Source organism: Ictalurus furcatus, chromosome 6, assembly GCF_023375685.1.
Source record: "Ictalurus furcatus strain D&B chromosome 6, Billie_1.0, whole genome shotgun sequence".
Taxonomy (NCBI): Eukaryota; Metazoa; Chordata; class Actinopteri; order Siluriformes; family Ictaluridae; genus Ictalurus; species Ictalurus furcatus.
Genome location: NC_071260.1, coordinates 25,397,618 through 25,419,168, shown reverse-complemented (window position 1 = coordinate 25,419,168; position 21,551 = coordinate 25,397,618). Strand labels below are relative to the sequence as shown.

At 38.8% G+C, this 21,551-nt stretch overlaps 1 protein-coding gene and 1 pseudogene across 1 annotated transcript; both read left to right on the top strand.

Annotated features, from left to right (window-relative positions):
- The first annotated feature begins 1,240 nt into the window (after positions 1 to 1,240).
- Positions 1,241 to 8,854, top strand: LOC128609025 (sterol 26-hydroxylase, mitochondrial-like; annotated as a pseudogene).
- A 4,647-nt stretch (positions 8,855 to 13,501) lies between these two features.
- Positions 13,502 to 21,337, top strand: LOC128609024 (sterol 26-hydroxylase, mitochondrial). Its single transcript, XM_053627318.1, has 9 exons — positions 13,502 to 13,810; positions 14,069 to 14,259; positions 16,555 to 16,754; positions 18,576 to 18,773; positions 18,923 to 19,086; positions 19,192 to 19,358; positions 19,614 to 19,695; positions 19,786 to 19,986; positions 20,596 to 21,337. The coding sequence occupies exons 1-9, from the start codon at positions 13,562 to 13,564 to the stop codon at positions 20,716 to 20,718; spliced, it is 1,575 nt and encodes a 524-aa protein (XP_053483293.1). The 5' UTR covers positions 13,502 to 13,561; the 3' UTR covers positions 20,719 to 21,337.
- The last annotated feature ends 214 nt before the right edge of the window (positions 21,338 to 21,551 follow it).

Sequence of the window (21,551 nt, the reverse complement as noted above, 5' to 3'; positions counted from 1 at the left end):
TTACAATGACCTTGACTTCCGTCTATGTGCTCAAAACAGTCCTAAAGTACTGAGATGGCTCCCTCAGACCAAGTTCTCACCTGTTTCTGAACTGGTTTGGCACATTTCAGGAGTATGCTGGGATTAGCATAACAAAAATGTGGCCCGAGGTGGGGTGGGGCGCAGCCTTGTAAGCACCATGAATGTTGGTGTAAACAAGGTCTAAAGTGTTTGTACCATGGGTTGCACAATCAACGTGGTGGTGGAATTTTGGCAGCACTGACATCAGCTTCATGTGGTTAAAGTCTTTGGGGACAATGAAAAATCTGTTGTGGTCTGATGTCTGAATGCACTTAACTTTAGTAATAAACATGCGTGAAGCAATATTCTTGTTGATCTTGTTGTACATAAAGCCCTGTCTGAATGTAGTAAAGCAAATGTGTTTAAAATATGAATTACTGCAAAGTATTTCATTACTCCAGTTTACACTTATTAACATCTATATCCGTAAATGAAGTTGCATTAGACTCAGTTATTTCTGAGCAATTTTTGCTCCTGAAGTCCGCATTTATGTTTACTTGATCTCTCACATAGTCACTCGCCTGCCAACCATGATAAAACTAGAGTAGAGGGCTGAACCTGCAAATATTACTCTTGGATACAAAGGTCTTATCCTTCTGCCTGAAAAAGGATCACTGATCATATAATATGGTTCATTTTAACACAATTAATTCTGAATTCCCCAAATGGGTAATTTTAGAGAAATCATAAAATCAACACTGTAAACCTTAAACATTGTATATTTAAACCAAAAAGTATGCTTATTTTTTACTGAGAATTTGAAATAAGCAGTTTTGTTAAACTGTTTCATTTGCAGAGAATATAGTAAATGTTCTTTAAAATAAGGCTGAGTGAACTGCTATGGCTAAAGTACACTACTGTAGCATCCTGTTTCATTATCCATATACAAGTTAAATTGAACTTTAAATTTCTGACCTTTAATGGTTTTAGAAAGGCACCTGAAATGTAGGTTTGTTAACTTGTTTAGCTTTCTAAAGTGCAAATTTGGAATAATTTATTTTATAGGTATATGTTCATGTGGGAAACAACAGTTTATGTCAATAAACAGGAATCATCAGGTATCAAAGTTCAAGAGTGCTCTTAAACCACAGTGTTGTTATAGCAGCCTGTGTTCTGATAAGTAAAGAGTTAACATCCCAGAGTGTTGTGCTTCCTCCATCTTGCTGCAAAGTGAAACACAAGCTGATGTTTAGATATTCAGGACCTAAGCTATTCATGGCGGGACGTCTAGCTCTGCGTTTAGCCGAGCCAACGGCTTTTCAGGTGTTCCTTGGGTCCACCACAGCCAGTCTGAACTTAAAGAGAAATGCAGGTGGAAATGCTACACCTCTTGGGAGTATCAAGACTGAGGCTGACCTCACTGAGATCACTCTTCCGACAATACTGTACAGGATGATCTTTAAAGGGTACTACAATCGCACGCATGAGCTGCAGGTACAGTATGTGAAGTGATTTAGGCTCTACACATCTAGGGACATTTCACTGCTGTGTGATTTATTTGCTGTGCTGGTAGTCACCTTGATACTTGGTACTGTTTTTGAGTGATTAAGATTTGCAGAGTGAAAATAAAACTAGAAAAGTGAAAGATGTTCTGTGCATCTTGTGATTGTTCAACATGTCTTCCATACTGAAGATCTAATGACATTTACAAAAATGTAATGCTTTTTGTTTCTTTTTGTCATTTCTGTAGTTATATGAAAGGGAGTTTTATGGACCCATGTTTAAAGTAAGAGGTGGCAACACGCATGCAATTTCGCTGAATAGTGTGGAGCTGCTGGAGGAGCTGATGAGGAAAGATGATAAATTCCCTAGCAGAGGAGACATGACACTCTGGACTGAATACCGAGATATGAACGGTTTGGGTTATGGTCCTATCACTGAGTAAGCCACTGTGTTTCTTTGTGTGTGTGTGTGTGTGTGTGTGTGTGTGTGTGAGCGCGTGCTTTGTTGTACGTTTTTGCTTTAATTATACGTTTTGTTTTAATTAATTTTAGCACTTACTCTGATAAACCTAATTCAATAGTGAGCTGAGTCGCTTTCTCTGTTCGTGGACAGGCTGCAACAGGCCTAGCCTAGCATCGGATTACCCCAGCAGTGACCGTCTGCCCGTTCCGAGCTGAGGCCTCAGGAAATGACGTCACATTGTTTACCATGATGTGTCGTTTGCGAATGAGTCGGCTCTTTAAATTGGCTCTCGGTGACTCGTAGAGCTTCTGGCGCATTCACTGACATCTCGAACGACGAAATTATGGATTTGGATTATAATATAATAGCATATTTCCAATTCGTTTTATATATTTGTAATAGAAACTTTTTTGGCACTTTTATGGAAAATGTTATGTGCAAATCCCAGTACTTGGCCAAATGAGACAACTTGTTTTGAGGAGTGTTGATTTAGAGATGCACTTGCAATACTAACCAAATATTTTTGGTTTTTTTAAGTGGGCAATATAATTACAATCAGGTTTTTTTGGCCATATTCTGTGCTGTTTTAATAAGTTACAGCTTAAAGCAAAATAATTAAAATGCAAAAATATACATGCATTTATATAATACAGTTCTACACTGGCATTCAAAATTATTCAACCCCCATTGCAAATCAGGTTTATTGTAAAAATTTACAGACTTTCAGCTGTCAACACAACGGATGCTTCAAGGGGTTTCCCCAAATTCAACTGAAAATGCAAAATGTTATGACCTGCTGCAAACGAGATGCATAGCTTCTGGCAGCTGAGGAGTCTTAGCCCATTCCACATGAGCAATGGCCTCCAGTTCAGTAATATTCTTGGGTTTGCGTGCTGCAACCGCCTTCTTCAAATCTCACCAGAGATTTTCTATGGGGTTCAAGTCAGGTGACTGTGATGGCCCTGTAGAATCTTCCAGGACTTCTTCTGCAACCAAGTCTTTGTGGAATTTGTGGTATGCTTGTGATCATTGCCCTGTTGGAAGGTCCAATGACACCCAAACTTCAGCATCCTCACAGACAGCCTGTGGTTTTCTCCTAGGATTTCCTGATACTTCAATGAATCCATCTTGCCTTCCACACGCTGCAGATTTCCAGTGCCAGAGGATGCAAAGCAGCCCCAGAGTGTCACTGATCCCCCACCATGCTTGACTGTGGACAGAGTGTTCTTTCTTCATTCTTCTTCCTTCAGACATACCGCTGAGGCATCATGCAGAAAAGTTACAGTTTTGTTTCATCGATCCACAGAACAGAATCCCAAAACGTCTGTGGCTTATTTATATGATTTTGAGCCGACTTTTCTTGTGCTTTTGGGTCAGTAGTGTTATACGTCTTTGAGGTCTGGCATGGAACCTTCTGTGTTTAGTATGTGCCTTACTGTGCTCACTGAAACCGAAACCTCAGTGCCTGTTGCCACCAAGTCTTGCTGCAGGTCTTTTGCAGTCACTCGAAGGGCTTTTCTCAACCTGTCTTCTCAGAAATCTGGTTGCAGCCATTGATAGCCTCCTTTTTCTGCCCCATCCAGGTATTTAATATATTTTCTACCCCTAGTCAGTTCAGGTATTTCATGTGTTCCAGCTCAAGCACACCTGGTGCAACTAATGAAGCCCTTGATTAGTTGCATCAGGTGTGCTTGAGACAACAACTGTTTTGCATATTTGTGCTATTGTGAGGGATTTTATTCAGGGGGTTGAATAATTTTGAGATTGGAGAAATAATTATAAGTTGCATTTTCAGTTGAACTTGGGGAAACCACTTGAAGCATTCGTTGTGTTGAATTATTTCAATTTCTTTTGTCTGATTTGTTCATTTCAAACAGCTAAAAGTCTATAAAATTTGGCAATAAACCTGATTTGCAATGAGGGTTGAATAATTTTTATTGCAATTGTATATAGTAACTACACATATTTTCATATGTAAAATGAAAATACATATATATGTAAAATAAAAAGTGATCCACTTGAAAAAAATTCTTAAAGTGAATGAATGCCAAATTCACCTTCTAAAAAGAGAAACCTTTCAGAGTTTACACTGCAAGGAGTAAGGTATAGTCCTTATCATTTCTTAATGAACCACATCCTAGGTGTGTTCCACGGCCCCTGTCTAACTCTGGGCTCCCTGAATCATTCATATGCACTTCTCCTAGTTTTTACCCACAATTTTCAGTTGTAGGAAATTCTAATTGTTTCTTTAAAGCAAAACATAGAAATATGTTGTGTTTTTTCTTCACTAGAGAAGGAGAAAAGTGGTACAAACTCCGATTGGTGTTGAACAAGCGTATGCTGCATCCAAAGGACCCTGTGCAGTATGAGAATATGATTAATGAGGTTGTCACAGATTTTATCAAACGTGTATACCATTTACGAAAAATGAGCTCCACTGGAGACCTGGTACCCAACATATCCAATGAGCTGTACCGTTTCACTCTAGAAGGTATGGCCCATCATGTCTCAATTATAACTGGTCGACAGTTATATTTAGCTGGATTTTATATACATACAGTATGTCACAAAAGTGAGTATACCCCTCACATTTTTGTAAATATTTGATTATATCTTTTCATGTGACAACACTGAAGAAATGACACTTTGCTACAATGTAAAGCAGTGAGTGTACAGCTTGTGTAACAGTGTAAATTTGCTGTCCCCTCAAAATAACTCAACACACAGCCATTAATGTCTAAACCACTGGCAACAAAAGTGAGTACACCCCAAAGTGAAAATGTCCAAATTGGGCCCAATTAGCCATTTTCCCTCCCCAGTGTCATATGACTTGTTAGTGTTACAAGGGCTCAGATGGGAATGGGGAGCAGGTGTGTTAAATTTGGTGTCATCGCTATCACACTCCCTCATACTGGTCACTGGAAGTTCAACATGGCACCTCATGGCAAAGAACTCTCTGAGGATCTGAAAAAAAGAGTTGTTGCTGTACATAAAGATGGCCTAAACTATAAGAAATTGCCAATTCCCTGACACTGAGCTGCAGCACGGTGGCCAAGACCATACAGCGGTTTAACAGGACAGGTTCCACTCAGAACAGGACTCGCCATGGTCGACCAAAGAAGTTGAGTGCACGTGCTCAGCGTCATATCCAGAGGTTGTCTTTGGGAAATAGACGTATGAGTGCTGCCAGCATTGCTGCCGAGGTTGAAGGAGTGGGGGATCAGCCTGTCAGTGCTCAGACCATATGCCGCACACTGCATCAAATTGGTCTGCATGGCTGTCGTCCCAGAAGGAAGCCTCTTCTAAAGATGATGCACAAGAAAGCCCGCAAACAGTTTGCTGAAGACAAGCAGACTAAGGACATGGATTACTGGAACCATGTCCTGTGGTCTGATGAGACCAAGATAAACATATTTGGTTCAGATGGTGTCAAGCGTGTGTGGCGGAAACCAGGTGAGGAGGACAAAGACAAGTGTGTCTCGCCTACAGTCAAGCATGGTGGTGGGAGTGTCATGGTCTGGGGCTTCATGAGTGCTGCCGGCACTGGGGAGCTACAGTTCATTGAGGGAACCATGAATGCCAACATGTACTGTGACATACTGAAGCAGAGCATGATCCCAGCATGTATTCCAGCATGATAACGACCCCAAACACACCTCCAAGACGACCTCTGCCTTGCTAAAGAAGCTGAAGGTGATGGACTGGCCAAGCATGTCTCCAGACCTAAACCCTATTGAGTATCTGTGGGGCATCCTCAAACGGAAGGTGGAGGAGCACAAGGTCTCTAACATCCACCAGCTCTGTGATGTCGTCATGGAGGAGTGGAAGAGGACTCCAGTGGCAACCTGTGAAGCTCTGGTGAACTCCATGCCCAAGAGGGTTAAGGCAGTGCTGGAAAATAATGGTGGCTGTACAAAATATTGACACTGTGGGCCCAATTTGGAGATTTTCACTTAGGGGTGTACTCACTTTTGTTGCCAGCGGTTTAGACATTAATGGCTGTGTGTTGAGTTATTATGAGGGGACAGCAAATTTACACTGTTATACAAGCTGTACACTCACTACTTTACATTGTACTTCACATGCAATGTGTCATTTCTTCAGTGTTGTCACATGAAAAGATATAATCAAATATTTACCAAAATGTGAGGGGTATACTCACTTTTGTGAGATACTGTGTATATATATATAAGTGTGTGTGTGTGTGTGTGTGTGTGTGTGTGTGTGTGTGTGTGTGTAATATAGATTGCTCATATACTTACAGTTTTTATATGGTATGTGATGATACAAATGCAAGATGAGACATATGCCTGCTTATTCAGGAATGGCCCGCATACTGTTTGAGACTCGTATTGGCTGTCTTGAGAATGAGATTCCAGCAGAGACTCAAAACTTCATTGACTCCGTCGGCCAGATGAAGACTCAGATCATGGTTTTGTCTCTGTTACCCAAGTGGACTCGCAATTAATTGCCATTCTGGCGGCGTTACATAAGTGGTTGGGATGGAATCTTCAGATTCGGTGAGATGCTGAAGACATTAATGATCTCTCTTCCTGTCCCTCTTCTCCAGTACATATGAATGATGTTTTTTTTTTTTTTTTTTTATCTAGTAGTCTATTACGTCTTCTGTAAGTTTATTTAAATTGAAAGAAATATCTCCATTGCTTAGCCTGCAAGCTAATTGACAGGAAGATGGAGCACATTCAGATGTGCCTGGATGCAGGTCAGGAAATTGCAGGAGGGTATCTCAGCTACTTGCTTTTCAACGCCAACATGAGCAAAAAAGATGTTTATGGGAGCATTGGTGAGCTGCTCATGGGAGGAGTAGACACAGTAAGGATAACAGTACACTATCATATAACTTTGTTAATTAGTATAAAACTTATTTTGATAAATATAATGAAGAATTAACCAAAATGAAATGTCCGGTCTCTCAAGACATCCAACACTATGATGTGGGCCTTGTACCTGCTGTCACAAGATCCAAAGGCACAGGAAACACTGTATCAGGAAGTTAACAGCATCATCAAAGGGGACAAAGTTCCAACAGCTGAGGACATAAACAGCATGCCCTACCTCAAGTCTGTCATCAAGGAGACTCTAAGGTGGATAGAAAAAAAACAATGTTTATAAGTACATGCCATTTAAGTACCATATAGCACCTAGTATACAGTTAGTTAGGTTAGTCTTTCACCTTTTTTTTTTTTTTTTTTTTTACTGTATTTCACCCAGTAAAAGAGGTGTACTTATATCCTGGGCAGTACTGATATTTACCATTAAAGTAAATGTGACATTTATCTGTTACCTTTTGCATGCAAATTGATTATTTTATCTATTATATTAAGACTATTGTATAATTATGTTTAGAATGTACCCAGTTGCTCCCGTGAACGCACGCCTTTTATCAGAAAACGACGTGATTATCGGAGGACACTTCTTCCCTAAGAAGGTACTGTTTTTTCCCCCCTAACTATTTTATTTCTAAAATGTATCATCCTCCATAAATCACTGTTTAACTAATCAACAACTCTCATGAACAGACCACATTTATAATGAATCATTATGCAATCAGTCATGATGAGACAGTATTCCCTGAACCAAGAGTCTTCAAGCCTGAACGCTGGTTACGAGATGGGAGAGAGCGACCTATTCCTTTCGGATCCATTCCATTTGGGTTTGGAGTGAGGGGGTGTGTTGGTAAACGGATTGCTGAACTGGAAATGCACTTGGCTCTGGCAAGGGTAAGAAACCAGAAAACTTTACTGGATCATATAACAAATGTTATCTGATTATTTATTAGCAGTTATTCAGCAGTTACAGTGGATATAAAAAGTCTACAAACCCCTGTGAAAAATGGACTCTAGTCATAGAGGGAATCATAGATAGTTCCAAATACCAGTCTATTTTGGCACAAAACCTGGAAAAACCTGTGGAATTATTTGAAGAGGCCGTGTACAGGACATCCCCTTGCCATTTGATAAATCTGGAGCATATTTGCAAGGAAGAGTTCCAAAGTCGGTAGACACTAAAAGACTGGGTGCTGTATTACAAGCAGAAGGTGCTTTAACAAAATTTTAGTTAAGGAGTGTGCACTCAAAAGTTATTTCTTTTTCTTTTTTTCCTAAAATCTATCTGTTTTTCACTGAATTATTGGTTGCTATATCACATTACAGATCAAAAAATATCTGACATGATTTATCTTGGATATATTTTTTACGTCACAAAAACATGCTTTATTAACAGGGGTGTGTATACTTTTCACATGCACTGTATGTGTGTACAAATTTTTAAGTTTTGATATCTTATCTGCTATCTGAAGTACTTAAATGTTGGACTTTGTTTTGATTATCTAGATAATAAAACTGTTTGAAGTCAAGCTGGATCCCAGTGTGGGAGAGGTCAAGTCTCTCAGTTGTACTGTGCTTGTTGCAGACAGAACAGTCAATTTTCATTTTCTGGAGCGGAAACTCATGTAACGACTTAAAGCTGTTCTGAGCTTTAACATCAACCAAACAAAGCCACAGACGAAATCTATACACCCAGCATAAAAAATCTTTCCAAACCCCCTTTCTCCAAAGAGAACAGTGCCGTGGTATCATGCTTGGCCAAAAGTAGCCAAATGCACAGAGACTGTTCTGTCACCTGTAAGGAAGTCAATCTCAGTCCTTCGACCATTCTTTCTGCAAGTACACTCTGTAATCTCATTGGTGTGTGTATGTATTGATGCAAATGAAAAACACATAGAGCATGTATTTTAGTGATTTCTATTAGTATGTAAAGACAATTTAATTCAATGTATTCTTGATATAAATTAATTACTGCAGCTTTTTCACTTTTTCAGTGTATATATAATAAACGTTTGAATAAAAAAAAAATCACATAGCATCAATGGCCTGGTATGATCATTTAGAAATACTGTATAAAACATTAGGAATATTCTATCAATATGATGTGCTATAAAGAGCCATGAACATAATGTGAATTGCACTATGAATTATGATTCATCTGGTCTACATACACAGATATACATAAATGTCATGCATTTTGTATCTCTGATACTTATAAACACATACACACCACACACACACACACACACACACACACACACACACACACACATACATATACAGGTGCATCTCAAAAAATTAGAATATCATGGAAAAGTAAATTTCTTCCCATAATTTAATTCAAAAAGTGGAACTTTCATATATTCTAGATTCATTACACATAAAGTGATTTTTTTTCTTTGTTTTAATCAATTATTATGCCTTACAGCTCATGGAAATAAAATTAAAAAAAAATAAACCCAGTATCTCAAAATATTAGAATAAAGTATTTATAATACAGAAATGTTGACCTGAGAAGGGCTCTAATCAGCAAATTAACTCAAAACACCTGCAAATGTTTCCTGAGCCTTTAATCTCTCAGTCTGGTTCAGTACACACAAACACAATCATGGGGAAGATGAAAGTAAATTTTGCATTTCATTTGGAAATCAAGGTCCCAGAGTCTGGAGGCAGAGTGGAGAGACACAGAATCCAAGTTGTTTGAAGTCCAGTGTGAAGTTTCCACAGTCAGTGATGATTTGAGATGCCATGTCATTTGCTGGTGTTGGTCCTCTGTGTTTTCTCAAGTCGAGAGTCAGTGCAGCATCTACCGGGAGATTTTAGAGCACTTCATGCTTCCATCTGCTGACAAGCTTTATGGAGATGCTGATTTCCTTTTCCAGCAGGACAAAACTTCTAGTAACTGGTTTGCTGACCATGGTATCACTGTGCTTGATTGGCCAGCCAACTCGCCTGACCTGAAACCAGTAGAGAATCTATGAGAGACACCAGACCCAACAATACAGACAAGATGAAGGCTGCTATCAAAGCAACCTGGACTTCCATAACACCTCAGAAGTGCCACAGGCTGATTGCCTCCATGCCATGCGCATTGATGCAGTAATTCATGCAAAAGGAGCTGAGTGCATAAATTAACATACTTTTCAGAAGGTCGACATTTCTGTATTAGAAATTCTTTATTCTAATATTTTTAGATACTGGATTTTTGATTTCCATGAGCTGTAAGCCATAATTATCAAGATTAAAACAAAAAAAAGGCTTGAAATTTTATTTGTCCATTGCACTTTATGAGAAGTAATATAATAAAGTTCAGAGTAGCTCCAACTTACCACAGATATGGTATACAGTCTGTTTCATGATTAAAGCCCTGGGAACCAGGTTATGCTACCTTCACACATACAAGTATGTATCGCTGCAGCCTGGAGACCTCCAAGTGGGAGGTACATACCTCCAAGTGGGCGGCACTTATATCCAAGTGGGAGGTACTTACACTGCAAGTAGGCAGGATTTGAGAAATAGGCGGGATTTTTGCATAATGTTCACAGACACAACGGCCTATGCAGGCGAGGTTCATGTTTAGGGAACTACTTAAGCTAGAAGCTAGAATTGTCTTCATGACTACTAATTTTATTGAGTGAATTAGAAAAAGTAAAACTTCCTTACGATTCCTTTAATTAAAATTATCTATTGAATTAGTTAACATTTACTAAATCATAAACATAAGCATTAAAATATTTAATGTTACCTGTACAATTTAGTAACGTGACAAAGGTAACACGTTTAATTGATGTTAACTAAGTATGTCATGTAAATAGCGGAGAAGGACTAAAATTTCGCTCCCCCCTCGGACCTCGCGGAGAGAATTTCTCCCCCCTCTAGCTTCATGTTGTACGTTGTTTCCCCCTCAGGCTCTGCCTTGAGCTTCGTTCTACCTGCTGGCTGCGCAGGAGCTGTCGCTCCACACTCAAGTCAGGCTGGGGATATCACGTCACCTCTCTGCGTGCGGAAGAGACCGCCACACACCTGAACCTCAGAGAACACGTCAAGCGAGGGATGAGAGACAAGCTGTAATTTTGAAGTGCTTATGGACATCTGGTCTGGGGGTCCAGGGGTCTGGGACCCCCTCCTGAACGGATTACGCGCATCGTTAAAGGGCAGGATCTGTCATGTAAATAGTGGAAAAGGATTAAAACTACGATTCCAGCCACTGCACCTAGTCACATGTCTGGTTCACCTGATTCACGTTTGGCTCGTTAGCAGTTATTTATAGTCACGTTCTGCACTGCACAGATTGTCTTGCGTTGTTTGGTTTATCTTTCTGTATTGCGTTCGTCGAGTCCTGGGTTCTTGTAAGTCTTGTCTTATGTTTTGTTTGTACCTCATTAAAATGTTTGAACCTCTTTGAATTGATTCTGCACTTGAATGAATAACAAACCCTTTACATTGTAAACAGGGTAAATAAATTTTATACACACCCACATATGTTCACCCTCTCTGGAGTTCTAAATAGAGACACCTGTTCCCATTTACACTCACAATCACTCCACACAGAAAAGAGACTGTTCAAACACTAAGTCTTAGCAAAGTATACGCTCAGTTGCCTTTTCTCTGCCATTAACCAAATCTTATATTGTGTCTGTTTATTCTGGGGTTTTTCTGACTTTGCTTAAGTTTATGACCTCGTCTCTTTGCTCTGCCCTGTTTGTGCTGTTTGCCTGATCGCCTGACCTGTGCCTGTTCATGATCATTGTCTTCTGTCTTATCCTTTGGACTTGTTGTTGTTGTTGTTGTTGTTGTTGTTGTATTAAACTGCCATACCTGCATTTGCTTCTGTCTGCGCCTCCATTACGTGACACATAGGCCACAGGTCTCCATTAATCCCCAATGACCTGTAAAAGTACAGCCCCCAATCCATCCTGAGAGGTGTCTGCTTTATAAAAATGGACCCTGTTGGTGCTATAGACAATGTTGCAAAGATTTCAAAATGAAGATCCTTGAAGGGTAACGGGAGCAACGACATGAACTACAAATTAAATAATGTGTAAAATGGACAAAGCAGACTTCATTTGATGTCAAACAGGAAGTGAATTCTGATGGTTTGTGACCATTTTGACAACATGCACAATATTTGAAATAATAATAAAAAAAAAAAAGCTGTGGAATTCTTAACGCTTGTATTTAAATTGTATTTGATAGTATGTTAAACTGTCACACAGAAACAAGGAAGTAATGTACTGCAATGCAGTGTACAGTGTACATACAGCAGGAGTTTTTCCACCCTGTTTAAAACCAGACCTAGGATTTTAATCATATGAGTCCAACATGCTGGAAAACCAGCCCACTAGACAAGCATATGTTCCCAATAATCTATCAGAAAGCTAAATCCTTGTTGACTTTTACAGTGTAAGCTGTGCGTCAGTAAAAAATAAATAAAAAGTAATGCAATTTTATATTATTATTATTATTATTATTATTATTATTATTATTACTTGGCACATTACTTTGAGTGTGTTGCAACTTCTGTTCAAAAATGCTATTATGACTATGGTTTGAAAGTGAAAATAATTCACTGGATATTTTAGCATTTGTACAGTTTTAAGGAAACAATTAAGTGAGACAGAAAGGTAAAAAAAATGCACACAATGTTATACATGCTAAGCACCAATATTCCCTAGTGGCTTCAAGTAGTAATACTAATAGTGCAAACTGAATCAAACACAGAAATTATATAATAATTTTGCACAAAAAATTTTTAATAATAACTTTTTGATCATAATTTTGTTAAGATTAACGCAAGAAAGCATAATGGCAAAGTCGGCTCCTTTTTCCATTATGTTGTCATGTTGTATGATTATTGTACACATGGACTATTACTAATTAATCTGGATTATTAATTGCCTGTGTTAGTATTACCACATGAATGCAATTTTTATTAGCCAAAAAATGATCTTTTTATAAACATAGTTATAGTTTATAGTTGCGTTAGAGTACAGTTATTTCTGAGCTATGTTTGCTCCTGAAGTCCGCATTTATGTTTACTTGATCTCTCACATAGTCACTCGCCTGCCAACCATGATAAAACTAGAGTAGAGGGCTGAACCTGCAAATATTACTCTTGGATACAGAGGTCTTATCCTTCTGCCTGAAAAAGGATCACTGATCATATAATATGGTTCATTTTAACACAATTAATTCTGAATTCCCCAAATGGGTAATTTTAGAGAAATCATAAAATCAACACTGTAAACCTTAAACATTGTATATTTAAACCAAAAAAAATGCTTATTTTTTACTGAGTGTATGAGAATTTGAAATAAGCAGTTTTTTAAAACTGTTTCATTTGCAGAGAATATGGTACATGTTCTTTAAAATAAGGCTGAGTGAACTACTATGGCTAAAGTACAGTACTGTAGCATCCTGTTTCATTATCCATATACAAGTTAAATTGAGCTATGTGAGAATAACTTTACATTTCTGACCTTTAATGGTTTTAGAAAGGCACCTGAAATGTAGGTTTGTTAACTTGTTTAGCTTTCTAAAGTGCAAATTTGGAATAATTTATTTAATAGGTATATGTTCATGTGGGAAACAACAGTTTATGTCAATAAACAGGAATCATCAAGTATCAAAGTTCAAGAGTGCTCTTAAACCACAGTGTTGTTATAGCAGCCTGTGTTCTGATAAATAAAGAGTTAACATCCCAGAGTGTTGTGCTTCCTCCTTCTTGCTGCAAAGTGAAACACAAGCTGATGTTTAGATATTCAGGACCTAACCTATTCATGGCGGGACGTCTAGCTCTGCGTTTAGCCGAGCCAACGGCTTTTCAGGTGTTCCTTGGGTCCACCACAACCAGTCTGAACTTAAAGAGAAATGCAGGTGGAAATGCTACACCTCTTGGGAGTATCAAGACTGAGGCTGACCTCACTGAGATCACTCTTCCGACAATACTGTACAGGATGATCTTTAAAGGGTACTACAATCGCACGCATGAGCTGCAGGTACAGTATGTGAAGTGATTTAGGCTCTACACATCTAGGGACATTTCACTGCTGTGTGATTTATTTGCTGTGCTGGTAGTCACCTTGATACTTGGTACTGTTTTTGAGTGATTAAGATTTGCAGAGTGAAAATAAAATTATAGAAAAGTGAAAGATGTTCTGTGCATCTTGTGATTGTTCAACATGTCTTCCATACTGAAGATCTAATGACATTTACAAAAGTCTAAAGCTTTTTGGTTCTTTTTGTCATTTCTGTAGTTATATGAAAAGCAGTTGTATGGACGCATGTTTAAAGTAAGAGGTGGCAACACGCATGCAATTTCGCTGAATAGTGTGGAGCTGCTGGAGGAGCTGATGAGGAAAGATGATAAATTCCCTAGCAGAGGAGACATGACTCTCTGGACTGAATACCGAGATATGAACGGTTTGGGTTATGGTCCTATCACTGAGTAAGCCACTGTGTTTCTTTGTGTGTGTGTGCGAGTGTGAGCGCGTGCTTTGTTGTACGTTTTTGCTTTAATTATACGTTTTGTTTTAATTAATTTTAGCACTTACTCTGATAAACCTAATTCAATAGTGAGCTGAGTCGCTTTCTCTGTTCGTGGACAGGCTGCAACAGGCCTAGCCTAGCATCGGATTACCCCAGCAGTGACCGTCTGCCCGTTCCGAGCTGAGGCCTCAGGAAATGACGTCACATTGTTTACCATGATGTGTCGTTTGCGAATGAGTCGGCTCTTTAAATTGGCTCTCGGTGACTCGTAGAGCTTCTGGCGCATTCACTGACATCTCGAACGACGAAATTATGGATTTGGATTATAATATAATAGCATATTTCCAATTCGTTTTATATATTTGTAATAGAAACTTTTTTGGCACTTTTATGGAAAATGTTATGTGCAAATCCCAGTACTTGGCCAAATGAGACAACTTGTTTTGAGGAGTGTTGATTTAGAGATGCACTTGCAATACTAACCAAATATTTTTGGTTTTTTTAAGTGGGCAATATAATTACAATCAGGTTTTTTTGGCCATATTCTGTGCTGTTTTAATAAGTTACAGCTTAAAGCAAAATAATTAAAATGCAAAAATATACATGCATTTATATAATACAGTTCTACACTGGCATTCAAAATTATTCAACCCCCATTGCAAATCAGGTTTATTGTAAAAATTTACAGACTTTCAGCTGTCAACACAACGGATGCTTCAAGGGGTTTCCCCAAATTCAACTGAAAATGCAAAATGTTATGACCTGCTGCAAACGAGATGCATAGCTTCTGGCAGCTGAGGAGTCTTAGCCCATTCCACATGAGCAATGGCCTCCAGTTCAGTAATATTCTTGGGTTTGCGTGCTGCAACCGCCTTCTTCAAATCTCACCAGAGATTTTCTATGGGGTTCAAGTCAGGTGACTGTGATGGCCCTGTAGAATCTTCCAGGACTTCTTCTGCAACCAAGTCTTTGTGGAATTTGTGGTATGCTTGTGATCATTGCCCTGTTGGAAGGTCCAATGACGCCCAAGCTTCAGCATCCTCACAGACAGCCTGAGGTTTTCTCCTAGGATTTCCTGATACTTCAATGAATCCATCTTGCCTTCCACACGCTGCAGATTTCCAGTGCGAGAGGATGCAAAGCAGCCCCAGAGTGTCACTGATCCCCCACCATGCTTGACTGTGAACAGAGTGTTCTTTCTTCATTCTTCTTCCTCCAGACATACCGCTGAGGCATCGTGCAGAAAAGTTACAGTTTTGTTTCATCGATCCACATAACAGAATCCCAAAACGTCTGTGGCTTATTTATATGATTTTGAGCCGACTTTTCTTGTGCTTTTGGGTCAGTAGTGTTATACGTCTTTGAGGTCTGGCATGGAACCTTCTGTGTTTAGTACGTGCCTTACTGTGCTCAATGAAACCTCAGTGCCTGTTGCCACCAAGTCTTGCTGCAGGTCTTTTGCAGTCACTCGAAGGGCTTTTCTCAACCTGTCTTCTCAGAAATCTGGTTGCAGCCATTGATAGCCTCCTTTTTCTGCCCCATCCAGGTATTTAATATATTTTCTAACCCTAGTCAGTTCAGGTATTTCATGTGTTCCAGCTCAAGCACACCTGGTGCAACTAATGAAGCCCTTGATTAGTTTCATCAGGTGTGCTTGAGACAACAACTGTTTTGCATATTTGTGCTATTGTGAGGGATTTTATTCAGGGGGTTGAATAATTTTGAGATTGGAGAAATAAGTATAAGTTGCATTTTCAGTTGAACTTGGGGAAACCACTTGAAGCATTCGTTGTGTTGAATTATTTCAATTTCTTTTGTTTGATTTGTTCATTTCAAACAGCTGAAAGTCTATAAAATTTGGCAATAAACCTGATTTGCAATGGGGGTTGAATAATTTTTATTGCAATTGTATATAGTAACTACACATATTTTCATATGTAAAATGAAAATACATATATTTGTAAAATAAAAAGTGATCTACTTGAAAAAAATTCTTAAAGTGAATGAATGCCAAATTCACCTTCTAAAAAGAGAAACCTTTCAGAGTTTACACTGCAAGGAGTAAGGTATAGTCCTTATCATTTCTTAATGAACCACATCCTAGGTGTGTTCCACAGCCCCTGTCTAACTCTGGGCTCCCTGAATCATTCATATACACTTCTCCTAGTTTTTACCCACAATTTTCAGTTGTAGGAAATTCTAATTGTTTCTTTAAAGCAAAACATAGAAATATGTTGTGTTTTTTCTTCACTAGAGAAGGAGAAAAGTGGTACAAACTCCGATCGGTGTTGAACAAGCGTATGCTGCATCCAAAGGACTCTGTGCAGTATGAGAATATGATTAATGAGGTTGTCACAGATTTTATCAAACGTGTATGCCATTTACGAAAAATGAGCTCCACTGGAGACCTGGTACCCAACATATCCAATGAGCTGTACCGTTTCACTCTAGAAGGTATGGCCCATCATGTCTCAATTATAACTGGTCGACAATTATATTTAGCTGGATTTTATATACATACAGTATGTCACAAAAGTGAGTACACCCCTCGCATTTTTGTAAATATTTGATTATATCTTTTCATGTGACAACACTGAAGAAATGACACTTTGCTACAATGTAAAGTAGTGAGTGTACAGCTTGTGTAACAGTGTAAATTTGCTGTCCCCTCAAAATAACTCAACACACAGCCATTAATGTCTAAATCGCTGGCAACAAAAGTGAGTACACCCCAAAGTGAAAATGTCCAAATTGGGCCCAATTAGCCATTTTCCCTCCCCAGTGTCATATGACTTGTTAGTGTTACAAGGGCTTAGATGTGAATGGGGAGCAAGTGTGTTAAATTTGATGTCATCGCTATCACACTCCCTCATACTGGTCACTGGAAGTTCAACATGGCACCTCATGGCAAAGAACTCTCTGAGGATCTGAAAAAAAGAATTGTTGCTCTACATAAAGATGGCCTAAACTATAAGAAATTGCCAATTCCCTGACACTGAGCTGCAGCCCGGTGGCCAAGACCATACAGCGGTTTAACAGGACAGGTTCCACTCAGAACAGGACTCGCCATGGTCGACCAAAGAAGTTGAGTGCACGTGCTCAGCGTCATATCCAGAGGTTGTCTTTGGGAAATAGACGTATGAGTGCTGGCAGCATTGCTGCCGAGGTTGAAGGGGTGGGGGGTCAGCCTGTCAGTGCTCAGACCATACGCCGCACACTGCATCAAATTGGTCTGCATGGCTGTCGTCCCAGAAGGAAGCCTCTTCTAAAGATGATGCACAATAAAGCCCGCAAACAGTTTGCTGAAGACAAGCAGACTAAGGACATGGATTACTGGAACCATGTCCTGTGGTCTGATGAGACCAAGATAAACTTATTTGGTTCAGATGGTGTCAAGCGTGTGTAGCGGAAACCAGGTGAGGAGTACAAAGACAAGTGTGTCTCGCCTACAGTCAAGCATGGTGGTGGGAGTGTCATGGTCTGGGGCTTCATGAGTGCTGCCGGCACTGGGGAGCTACAGTTCATTGAGGGAACCATGAATGCCAACATGTATTGTGACATACTGAAGCAGAGCATGATCCCAGCATGTATTCCAGCATGATAACGACCCCAAACACACCTCCAAGATGACCACTGCCTTGCTAAAGAAGCTGAAGGTGGTGGACTGGCCAAGCATGTCTCCAGACCTAAACCCTATTGAGTATCTGTGGGGCATCCTCAAACGGAAGGTGGAGGAGTACAAGGTCTCTAACATCCACCAGCTACGTGATGTCGTCATGGAGGAGTGGAAGAGGACTCCAGTGGCAACCTGTGAAGCTCTGGTGAACTCCATGCCCAAGAGGGTTAAGGCAGTGCTGGAAAATAATGGTGGCTATACAAAATATTGACACTGTGGGCCCAATTTGGAGATTTTCACTTAGGGGTGTACTCACTTTTGTTGCCAGCGGTTTAGACATTAATGGCTGTGTGTTGAGTTATTTTGAGGGGACAGCAAATTTACACTGTTACACAAGCTGTACACTCACTACTTTACATTGTACTTCACATGCAATGGGTCATTTCTTCACTGTTGTCACATGAAAAGATATAATCAAATATTTACAAAAATGTGAGGGGTATACTCACTTTTGTGAGATACTGTGTATATATATATATATGTGTGTTTGTGTGTGTGTGTGTGTGTGTGTGTGTAATATAGATTGCTCATATGCTTACAGTTTTTATATGGTACGTGATGATACAAATGCAAGATGAGACATATGCCTGCTTATTCAGGAATGGCCCGCATACTGTTTGAGACTCGTATTGGCTGTCTTGAGAATGAGATTCCAGCAGAGACTCAAAACTTCATTGACTCCGTCGGCCAGATGAGGGCTCAGATCATGGTTTTGTCTCTGTTACCCAAGTGGACTCGCAATTATTTGCCATTCTGGCGGCGTTACATAAGTGGTTGGGATGGAATCTTCAGATTCGGTGAGATGCTGAAGACATTAATGATCTCTTTTCCTGTCCCTCTTCTCCAGTACATTTGAATGATGTTTTTTTTTGTTTTTTTTTATCTAGTAATCTATTACATCTTCTGTAAGTTTATTTAAATTGAAAGAAATATCTCCATTGCTTAGCCTGCAAGCTAATTGACAGGAAGATGGAGCACATTCAGATGGGCCTGGATGCAGGTCAGGAAATTGCAGGAGGATATCTCAGCTACTTGCTCTTCGACGCCAACATGAGCAAAAAAGATGTGTATGGGAGCGTTGGTGAGCTGCTCATGGGAGGAGTAGACACAGTAAGGATAACAGTACACTATCATATAACTTTGTTAATTAGTATAAAACTTATTTTGATAAATATAATGAAGAATTAACCAAAATGAAATGTCCGGTCTCTTAAGACATCCAACACTATGATGTGGGCCTTGTACCTGCTGTCACAAGATCCAAAGGCACAGGAAACACTGTATCAGGAAGTTAACAGCATCATTAAAGGGGACAAAATTCCAACAGCTGAGGACATAAACAGCATGCCCTACCTCAAGTCTGTCATCAAGGAGACTCTAAGGTGGATAAAAAAAAACAATGTTTATAAGTACATGCCATTTAAGTACCATATAGCACATAGTATACAGTTAGTTAGGTTAGTTTTTCACCTTTTTTTTTTTTTATACTGTATTTCACCCAATAAAAGAGGTGTACTTATATCCTGGGCAGTACTGATATTTACCATTAAAGTAAATGTGACATTTATCTGTTACCTTTTGCATGCAAATTGATTATTTTATCTATTATATTAAGACTATTGTATAATTATTTTTAGAATGTACCCAGTTGCTCCCGTGAACGCACGCCTTTTATCAGAAAACGACGTGATTATCGGAGGACACTTCTTCCCTAAGAAGGTACTGTTTTCCCCCCCTAACTATTTTATTTCTAAAATGTATCATCCTCCATAAATCGCTGTTTAACTAATCAACAACTCTCATGAACAGACCGCATTTATAATGAATCATTATGCAATCAGTCATGATGAGACAGTATTCCCTGAACCAAGAGTCTTCAAGCCTGAACGCTGGTTACGAGATGGGAGAGAGCAACCTATTCCTTTCGGATCCATTCCATTTGGGTTTGGAGTGAGGGGGTGTGTTGGTAAACGGATTGCTGAACTGGAAATGCACTTGGCTCTGGCAAGGGTAAGAAACCAGAAAACTTTACTGGATCATATAACAAATGTTATCTGATTATTTATTAGCAGTTATTCAGCAGTTACAGTGGATATAAAAAGTCTACAAACCCCTGTGAAAAATGGACTCTAGTCATAGAGGGAATCATAGATAGTTCCAAATACCAGTCTATTTTGGCACAAAACCTGGAAAAACCTGTGGAATTATTTGAAGAGGCCGTGTACAGGACATCCCCTTGCCATTTGATAAATCTGGAGCATATTTGCAAGGAAGAGTTCCAAAGTCGGTAGACACTAAAAGACTGGGTGCTGTATTACAAGCAGAAGGTGCTTTAACAAAATTTTAGTTGAGTGTGCACTCAAAAGTTATTTCTTTTTCTTTTTTTCCTAAAATCTATCTGTTTTTCACTGAATTATTGGTTGCTATATCACATTACAGATCAAAAAATATCTGACATGATTTATCTTGGATATATTTTTTACGTCACAAAAACATGCTTTATTAACAGGGGTGTGTATACTTTTCACATGCACTGTATGTGTGTACAAATTTTTAAGTTTTCATATCTTATCTGCTATCTGAAGTACTTAAATGTTGGACTTTGTTTTGATTATCTAGATAATAAAACTGTTTGAAGTCAAGCTGGATCCCAGTGTGGGAGAGGTCAAGTCTCTCAGTCTTACTGTGCTTGTTGCAGACAGAACAGTCAATTTTCATTTTCTGGAGCGGGAACTCATGTAACGACTTAAAACTGTTCTGAGCTTTAACATCAACCAAACAAAGCCACAGACGAAATCTATACACCCAGCATAAAAAATCTTCCCAAACCCCCTTTCTCCAAAGAGAACAGTGCCGTGGTATCATGCTTGGCCAAAAGTAGCCAAATGCACAGAGACTGTTCTGTCACCTGTAAGGAAGTCAATCTCAGTCCTTCTACCATTCTTTCTGCAAGTACACTCTGTAATCTCATTGGTGTGTGTATGTATTGATGCAAATGAAAAACACATAGAGCATGTATTTTAGTGATTTCTATTAGTATGTAAAGACAATTTAATTCAATGTATTCTTGATATAAATTAATTGCAGCTTTTTCACTTTTTCAGTGTATATATAATAAATGTTTGAATAAAAAAAAAATCACATAGCATCAATGGCCTGGTATGATCATTTAGAAATACTGTATAAAACATTAGGAATATTCTATCAATATGATGTACTATAAAGAGCCATGAACATAATGTGAATTGCACTATGAATTATGATTCATCTGGTCTACATACACAGATATACATAAATGTCATGCATTTTGTATCTCTGATACTTATAAACACATACACACCACACACACACACACACACATATACAGGTGCATCTCAAAAAATTAGAATATCATGGAAAAGTAAATTTCTTCCCATAATTTAATTCAAAAAGTGGAACTTTCATATATTCTAGATTCATTACACATAAAGTGATTTTTTTTCTTTGTTTTAATCAATTATTATGCCTTACAGCTCATGGAAATAAATTTTTTTTAAAAATAAACCCAGTATCTCAAAATATTAGAATAAAGTATT